The sequence below is a fragment of the Poeciliopsis prolifica genome, unplaced genomic scaffold (genome assembly GCF_027474105.1).
Source record: "Poeciliopsis prolifica strain line A6 unplaced genomic scaffold, Auburn_PproV2 SCAFFOLD019, whole genome shotgun sequence".
Lineage (NCBI taxonomy): Eukaryota > Metazoa > Chordata > Actinopteri > Cyprinodontiformes > Poeciliidae > Poeciliopsis > Poeciliopsis prolifica.
Window position 1 is genome coordinate 4,325,359 of NW_026562394.1, and position 9,171 is coordinate 4,334,529.

Below are 9,171 nucleotides of genomic sequence, written 5' to 3' on the forward strand. Positions count from 1 at the left end.
CTCTGTCCTCCCGGCTTTCGGGGATGTTTTGGTTTTGTCAGATCTCGTCACATCTGCGGATCTATAGTAGAGATCCGGTTCAAGTTTAAAGCGGTGGTTGTCACGGACTCATTGCTTCATCCGTTGCTACCACTGGATCAGGTTCTCCACAGTCTACCAGCCAGAGAAGATTGCATCATAAGAGATAACTAAAAGTAACCCACATTTACTTTTTCCTTAAAGCTTCGTGACCAAAAGTACCACACTTTAAAGAAACATATTTAGAAATCGGCTTGCTTGCAGAAATGTATGAACTCCAGTTTCAGGTGCAACGATGCGTTGTTAAGGCACTACAGTTTCCTGTCATGAGACAAAACTAATGCACAGATGTATGTTTCTCGTTGCTAAAAAATTACCAACAATGTTTCAAATATGTTTATACTTATTACTTAATTTGTGGAAGCATGGTTTGCAATTTTGCACCCATTATTTTCTTCCACAGATCTGCTTTAGGTCAGTTGGGTTGGATGGATGGCTGTTGGCAGCCATTTTTAGATCTTTAGATGGATTTAGGTCTGGAGGATGTTTGTTTACAATCCATGCCATTTCTGATAAACTTTGTAGTGTCAAAGTGGACAAATGATTGATTCTTAATAGGTGAGTTCAAACTTTGTATAAAGAAAATTGTAGAACAAGGGACTGGTTTTTACCAGGTGACAGGAAGTGCATGGCCTTGTATTTTATATTCTTCCATTGCTAAATAATGGAGACTTTACTTCACATGATCTGCTTTTGGAGGACTGCAATTTCCTTTTCTCCATTTCTTGAGTTTCTGCTCTGATGTGCACTTTCAGCTGCGAAACCCTATGTAGATAAATTTGTTCAGTCAGCTGAATTAACCACAAAGATTCAAATCAAGTAAAGAATCAGAAGCATAATCAGTGGAAACCCGACACATCTGTGCTCAGTTTCTACATGGTAAAGAAAGCAAATATTCTTGTTTCCAGTTAATAACTCCAAAAAAAAAATTTGCCACTTAAAAATATGTTTTCACAAAGGCATCACAGGCTTAGTTGTGTAAATTGGATTTACTTATTGGAACAAGATAGAAAACTTAAGGGGTGTGAATATCTGATCACTTTTTTTAAAGCACAGACTCAAAATTGCTCCTGGGAAGTAATGGGTCACATATCCTGCAATTTACTGTGTTTGCTCTCTTGCTGAGATTTCCCTCCATGCTGAGTTATAATACGATGACCTTTGATTTGTCTCATAGTACCTTCACAACTGTACAGAGACGTTCAAAACAAATTGATGACACTGCCAGAAAGTCAACTCTTGCAGATGGTAACTTGATGTCTAATAAATAAATGGTAGATTCCTTCATTGCAAACTTAGGCATGTCCTTGAATGCACCACCCGGTGAAGTTTTATTGTTTTTTGTTTGTTTTTTTTTTTTTTAAGAGCTGTCCTGTTACAATAGTGGAACATCAGAGAGGAGAACAGAGAACTGATCGTTGCTCAACATGTTTTCTGGCCACACTGACAAATAAATCAATCGTAAATGTTTGCATTCGGGTTTTTGTGGAGAGGTTATGAGCCGTCAGTCTCTTACCCGTAAGAAGTATTTTTCTACCATTTCTCAGTGGGTAGCCTTTCCTGTAGCTAACAGTTAATCCAGATAGGGCCAAAATTTATCATTAGCCTCCATGAAAACGAATCAGATAAAATCTTTAAGTTTTACCCAGTACAGGCAAGATGGCATTTGTTCATAACTTTCCCACAGAAACCTGATTTTAGAAATTTGTTGTGAATGAAACATAATGAATTTCAAAATGTAATTCACAGGAGACAAGCAGAGGTGTAGCTACAAATCTACAATGCACCAAGCTTCAAAAATCAGCTTAAGGTCTCAATGTAATATGTGCTCAGGTTTTCTTTGGTCCCTAATTTGGTCCAGTTTTTCTTGACCAGTCAGGTCAGTTTTCTCTTCACGGCCAAAGTCAGAGTCATAGCTTCTCCTCGTAGGACCTCAGAGGGTTATAGGAAACCCGCCCTGCTTTAGGGGTTGTTGTTGATGATCTGCCTCGGCCGTCCGTAGCCCGTCATACCAGCTTGAGATGCTCCTCGATTTGTGCCCATCTGCAGGCCGATGACGTTCCTGCCTTCGTTCAGCTGGTCCTCTGAAAAATCTCTCTTGTTTTCCTGCGACTTCCTGGACACATACAAGCACAATTATCAGCACCTCAGGCTTTTCTTTTGTCTGGATTTAGTCACCAGGATAATAAAAGTGTTAAACTCACTTGGGGAACCAGTTAGGATCTCCTTTGTAATTCCCATCATTCTTGGTGACAGCCAAACTACCCAGGGCCAGCAGGGTCCTCTGGACAGCAGCCAGGTCTTTGCCTGCAAATATGCAACAGTCCCATTTGAACACATTCAAGAGGAAGAAATGGACCTGAACTTTAGTCTCTGAATAATAATTCTAAATCACATAATAATTTAATAATAACTCTGCTAAAACATTTCAGTCGGCGTCGGCTGATTTTCTTACTTTCATAAAGATCTACAGTCTGGAACATGTCCGTTTTGATGACTCCGTAGCTTTCTGCGGCTTTAAGGAACATGGAGATTTGCTCCATCTGCTTGAAGGCCATACTGGAGGTTTTAATGGCCTTAATGGGTTTGTTGGCTCCATACAGACTGTTGATGAGCTCACACAGTACCTAAACAGAAGGAAACAGATACCTCTCATTAACACTGCCACCAGTATGATTTACTAAGTCCTATTTAGATAATTACATTCCCGCAGACCAAACACTCACACATCCATCCTTGAGCCACATTTGGAAGCCAGCCTTGTCTTTCTCGGGCTCTTTAACGTTGGGGCCACACTGGGCAATAATCCACTTCACCAGCCTCTCCTCCAGTTCCGGGTCGTACTTCTTGTCAATCTTGCTCTGAACCTCGCGGCTCAGGCCGTACGCTGGACCCCTGTTGGCCATATTGGTCCTGTTGGGTGTCAATGTGAGAGTTAGATAAGCTGGTAATTCATTAACCTTACATCTGTGCAGGATGGCGTGTCCATGTTATTGCAGCATTTGCAACCAAATGTTTGCACTGTGCACACCCAAAACCCAAGACTGAGCCAAGATTTCTATGCTATTTGGGATTACATAACTTTCTTTTGTAGTTTTTAAATCATTAGAAGAGTTTCTTTCGGATATATAATGCCTGGCAGAAGTATTTTGTTCTCACTTCCCCTCTCCCAATTTTGGAATGTCTGTACGCTTTAATATACATTTTTTCTAATCTTTGAAAACATTAGAAAATTTGTTAAGGGTTTGCAATAAGCCATATAAAACGTGGAGTGTTTTCTAAATTAACACTACAAATCACTGAACACCTCATTCTCCTCTCGCTGTGACATGGTGGTGGTTGCATCATGCTGTGGGATGCTTTAGCACTCATCAGAGTGGATGGTTTGATCCTGAAAAAAGTCTTATAGGAAACTAGAGATTGGTTCACTGTCCAGCAGTGTCCTAAATAAACATCTACCAAAGGTTTAGATCCAATAATTATGTGTTGGAATGGCCCAGTCAAAGTCCAGATCTAAATCCAATTGAAACTACGTAGCAATATACAAAAATTACACAAGCACATTGTTAATCGAATCTAAATTTGTGCCATTTTGTTTGACTAACACAGGACTCTGACTATAACTCACACTGCCATATTTAAATAGATTTTGAATTTAGATAAATTAGTTTTACGTAATCCAGTTTGTAGTCAGAATGCACCGAAAGCGTACATGCGATTTCGAAAGCCACTTTCACTGCAGTATCTTCTGTACATTAAACTATGAAGATAAAACCAGTTGCTCTCTCAATAAAAAGGAAGAATGAGAGACAATGAATTCTCTGGAAACTTTATAAGAATAAAGTCCGTTTCCTTTTCTACAATGCAAAACACATTTAACTTTCGACTGTAAATCATGTCCAAAACAATGAGTGGTGGTGTTTTCATTATCCAGGCCAAGGCAGTGTAATTAGCCAACAAACGAGAAAATTAAAGTGATGGATGTCTTGCGGATTACAACCCGGTTGCTCTCTGCGAGTAATTGTGGCTGGCCTATCTCAGTTATTAATGCTGTATGAACTTCCTGTTGAACCGCCCTGGTCCCTGCATCCTGTTTGCTCGCTCTGCTGTCACTTCCTTCCCCCCTTCCTGACAAACGTAGCTATGTGTATGGAGGAATCTAAACAAAACACTACAGTTGTCACTATGGGAACAGGCTTCAAAATGACAAACACTGCATTCAGCCTGCTAAATTGTAACAATACTCAGCCTGTGTAGAAGCGGGCCAAGGATGCAAAATCCTGCAATTTCTGGATTTCCATGACTACAGATAACGTTTTGCACATGTTTAGAAGTGATGGGAAAGTCTTCCTGGGTATTTTTAAATGGTGCACACACAAAAAGTGGTGATTTTTGTAAGTAAATATCAATGCAAGTATGCACTTGTGGGTTTTTGCAGGAGGATTGGCTTTAAATTTGATCCATGAGACGTATTAGGTTCTCTGGTGCAGAAAGACACACCTATTTTGTCCATTGCAACACAAGACACTCGTCAGACTTGCACAATAAGTGATGATAGCTTGATGTATCGTCCTCACAGAAACAGCTAAAGATCACTTGAACATCGTCTCCATTTTTTTTGGTTTCAGTGGTTACACACAAGATGGATTTCTTCCTGTCCTCTAAATTATTCCACTAGTTTGTTGCAACAACAAGTGTAAAAAAAGAAAAATCCCAAAAACATCCAAAGTGTGTTTCTCAATCGGAGGAGTTTCATCAGGGATGTTCTGGCATGCCTGGGTTAACAAGCTGCAGCTGCAAACATCAGGACTTAATCTCAGTGAGAAATCGAGGATGACAAAGTCAATATAAACTCAGATTACGCAGCACTTTTTGAGCAAATTGCATTGTTTCCAAGCCAGTTGTGTGTTTAAGTGTTGGACTTTGGTACGTTTCGGCGTGGCTTTATTTAAAGCATGATAAAAAAAAAAAACTGTGTAGACAAAGAAGCAAATTTATTGCAATTTTATAGTTTCAGTATCAAGTGCTAAAAGAAAAATCTACAGGATTTTTTTTCTTTTTTAATTTTGTTTTTTTTTTTTTAAAAAGAAAAGAAAAAAACAAGTGTCAAACTCTCATCAAAAACATTACAGATGTAATATCTAGGAGAGAAGGTTGTTCAGAATTTATATAAATTTAAAACTCACAACATGTTGAGTTTCTCATTATCCATTATTACACTTTTAGTGTAAAAACAAATTATATAAACTAGTCAGACTTTCTGCTGAAGTACATTTAAAAGGAGCACTTTTAGTTTTTATTTTATTTTCAGAAAAACTAAAATAAATTTTCACTATTTATGAGTGGAAATAGTTAAACTTTCATTCTTATACGGCAAAGAAGTCTTTCAGGCAGTTGTACTCAGCAACAGGTGGGAGAGGGGCTACAGCATTGATATAAATTTATTACACCCAGAAAAAAAACAGTCTAAAATCTTAGACATATTGTACAGAAGAGGATTATGGCTAATCTCAGACTTGTTTATGCACCATCAAGTTAATCTAGTCTTAAAACTCAAAGCTTTCAGTGTGGATAAAGTGCGTTTTTACAAAAGCTTTGACAAATGAAATAGTTATATCATCATGTAAAAATAATCACATAAGTGACACGCCTAAGAATGTTGGTTTGGATTAGGAGACAATCAGAACCCAGATTATGTTTTTGTGGCACTAATCCTCTCCCGTATCATTTTAGTACGTCAAAATGCAGAAGTGGTGCAAGTTCATTTCTTTAAAAAGTTATGGTTTCAGAACCAGTTTACAGTCATTGTTTCAAATCACGTTATGAGTTTACTGAAAGTTCTCCATAGTTAATATTCAACAGGTCTGCATCAAGTCATTATCAAACGTTAAATCTCACCTGCTTTTCTGTCAGATAAAAGTGACAAATTCAAACATTTGTTCCAAGTGTTAAACACATTTGCACATACATTTGCCTAACGATGATTCTTTATACCTGAAACTCAGAAGACCCTGCAACGCCGTCTGTGCTTTCATGTGCACCAGCGCTCTCATGTCACAACTTGCAATCTTCCGTTAAATGAAGCGTTACACAACTTACTTGTGGTTGCAACAGAGTTTGAGAAGATCACATAACTATATTCTCAAACTAAAGAAGCCGATAACAGCTTTTGTTTAGTTTCTCCCAGACCTGATTTCTCTCACACACACACTGCAAAAAAAAAAAAAAAAAAAAACACCTCATGCTTGACATGAGGCACATGATGGATAATGTTCTGCATTTACTTTCTGAATTAGACTCTTGCGTTTCAGTGTGTGAAACAAAAGATGGCTAAAATAGACCATTTCAACTTGAAGTGGTTGAATCTGAAGGAATACATGAAACTTTTCTCCAAACCTGTGTATAATTACACAGTAAGGAAAGAAGCAATGGGAGCAAGAAAGAGGGTGGGGTGCTTGAATTATTGAACTCTTCTCATTCTCCCTGTATTTAATCCACAGCAAAGAAAAAGGGATCCACACTACCAGAAAGATCTCAGATTGAAAAGGAAACCAAGATTTTACTCACGTTGTGTTGCTGCTTTCAGGTGGATAGAAACAAACTCGGCCTTGTGCTGCTGTGTTTTCCTGTTCCCTTCACGGCTCGGTGCAAAGTGTGCTGCCAGCACAAGTATTACAAACACCTCCCGTCTGTGACAAAAGAGAGAGAGAGCAAACCGTTACGCCTTCAGACCCTCTCATTTCACTCCATGACCCGCCCATAGGGCTCCAACTTTGTTTCCTCACTAAAATTGAAATTCCTTATTTAGGAAAAGGACAGGAAGGAGGGGGATTAAAAGCAGAACACGTGACTTGAGAGCATGGTGTGGTCGCTGAAAAGAATTCTCCGAATTTCCCACTCGACCACAGGAGAACAAGATGGGATTAAGCAGAGGAGGGGAGGCAGGGCAGGGGCGATAACATCCTCCAAACGGGTGAAGCTTAAGGAGCAGAGAGAAGGGAGTTGCTGTAATTAAAGAGCGATGAAGCCCATGTGGGAGATTATGCACTGCTTTAATTGAAGCCGGTGGTGTTTGTGGTTCTTAAAAAGCTCGTCTGAAACTAAAACAGAGAACCGGCAGCTGTGAAACGAACAAGAGAAACGGGTCATGAAACTAAAATTCTGACTGGCTCTTCATTTTAGGTTTCCCCCTCTGGAGCATTCCAGCCTTCTCGCCTCTTGATGGCAGCAGCAAGTATGAACCTGTCAGGGCTTTTGCATGAAGATATGGGATAGTTTCTGATGCGATTACGCTCCAAGAAACACACAACGTCAAAGCTCATCAGGAGTCAACTCCTGTGAGCCGTTAAAACCCATACAGGACACAAATGCTGCCTAACGAACAGGCAGGTTGTGATTTAGAATCACGTTTCATTCTTTCTGCATTTGATGAAAAGTTCAGCCAGTTCGCCTTGGCATTAGGTTTGGCGTTCACTCGCAGATAAGTTTCCAATTCAACATCTGAAAGTGGAAAGCGTGTGACCACCGAGAGCTGCCTGCCGGGGTTAGGATTACAACTGAGGCAGCCAAGAGGCCAGTGGCAGCTCTGGAGGAGCTGCAGCTATCCACAAGAGAATCCAGCTAAACTAGATTATCGATCGGTCTCTTCTCACATTTGAGAGTGGCAGGAAGAAAGGCACACATCTGGTGTTCAGTTAGCCTCTTTCCCTGTAGCGGCCTCCGAAAACACATGGAACTGATGTGGGCTACATGCAAAATTGTGTGTGGCAGAAAACTAGCCTGCATATGCTTTTACACGTTTTGTAGCATCGTGTATTAAATTTTTCTTTAAAGCCATTCTGTATATGTGCAAGACTGTTAGAAACAGTCTAGATGATGTGCAGCTGAAATTGCAGCAAAGGCCTTTTGACAATGCAAAGATTCATGGGGGTAGATCACATGTTTACACTTCCTCATATTGTCCTTTGTGGTGGTCCATAATAAAATGCATTAAAAAAGTCACTGTGCAAATGTATAGAGGGAAATTCAACATGTAAGAGGGTGAATCTGAAGTGAAAGCAAAACTCCTCCAAACCACACCAGCATTTCCTCTCCCCCCCAGTTCAACCAATAACCTTTGTGTGACTTTGGTTTTAGAACATTTTGTTTCACTTTCTACCCGTAAAGCCCCATGTTGAAAGTTTACTTTGTTTTCAAACCTTCTCCAAAATGATGCACATGTAAAAATAATCAGCTCGTCTTTGCTGCGTTTTCATCCTCGACACTAAGCTGCTTGTTCCTGCTCGTGAGCGACATCTGGTGGACAAAGGCGGCAGAAAGCAGTCAGGATCCTCGTTTGCCTCCCTGTGATTACTAAAGTCAGAGCAACTTGTGCTCCTTTTTGTCTCCTCTGTGTCGTGTCAAGATGACAGACTCAAAAGCAGGCAGGTTCTAGTTTTCAGAGACTTTGGACATTGAATAGCAATTGAAGGAAAGAGAAACGTGTCAAACCTCAGGCAGCACAGCAGCTCAAGATGAGCAAACAGGAAACAAAGGAGCTAAAACACATAGAACACCAGGAAGTATAAACACCGGAGAGGATGATTATTGATTGAGGACAGCTGTGCTGGTCACCATAAGCAACAGCTATGAAGAACAATCACATTTCAAAACAAACAGGAACTTAAACATTATAGCTGACATCAAGGTAGTGTTAGGTATTTAACTACTGCAGGTTTCTCTTTCTGAAGATAAATGTAGTAAAATATATGTAAAGCAAAGCAGATAGACTATTATAGGCTTCTTTGGTAACGAGGTGCAGAAAGTCTTAAGCTAAAACAAAGCAATTTTATTGCAGCAATGCATTTGCTCATTGGACAAATTACTAAAAAAAAACTCACTTTGTGTGGAATTATTTAGTAGACAGAAAAGTTTAAAAAACATAAAAACATTGTATTATTTTTCACTAAATCACCAGTTCCACCTACCGATACCCCCTACAGTTCAAAATAAATATCACTGAATGTAAATTTTGTACTTTTTTTAGAATGATTACAATATTTAGGAATTTTATTTACACGACTTCCTGTTTGATGAAGACGCGGCCTACTTCTG

The 9,171-nt window shown here is 39.5% G+C and overlaps 1 protein-coding gene across 1 annotated transcript; it reads right to left on the minus strand.

Moving 5' to 3' along the window:
• Positions 1 to 1,048: 1,048 nt before the first annotated feature.
• Positions 1,049 to 6,782, minus strand: LOC129368422 (transgelin-like). Its single transcript, XM_055043376.1, has 5 exons — positions 6,646 to 6,782; positions 2,805 to 2,991; positions 2,534 to 2,705; positions 2,283 to 2,385; positions 1,049 to 2,194 (listed from the first exon to the last, which is right to left on the minus strand). The coding sequence occupies exons 2-5, from the start codon at positions 2,982 to 2,984 to the stop codon at positions 2,041 to 2,043; spliced, it is 609 nt and encodes a 202-aa protein (XP_054899351.1). The 5' UTR covers positions 2,985 to 2,991; positions 6,646 to 6,782; the 3' UTR covers positions 1,049 to 2,040.
• Between the last annotated feature and the right edge of the window lie 2,389 nt (positions 6,783 to 9,171).

What these genes read in the sequence shown, in the direction of transcription:
- LOC129368422 (XM_055043376.1), bottom strand. Translation starts at nt 2,984, where the DNA reads ATGGCCAACAGGGGTCCAGCGTACGGCCTGAGCCGCGAGGTTCAGAGC. An exon ending in TGTGGCTCAAGGATGGATGT is followed by an intron (nt 2,706 to 2,804) that starts GTGAGTGTTTGG and finishes CCTTCTGTTTAG; the next exon opens with GTACTGTGTGAGCTCATCAA. An exon ending in GATCCTAACTGGTTCCCCAA is followed by an intron (nt 2,195 to 2,282) that starts GTGAGTTTAACA and finishes GTATGTGTCCAG; the next exon opens with GAAGTCGCAGGAAAACAAGA.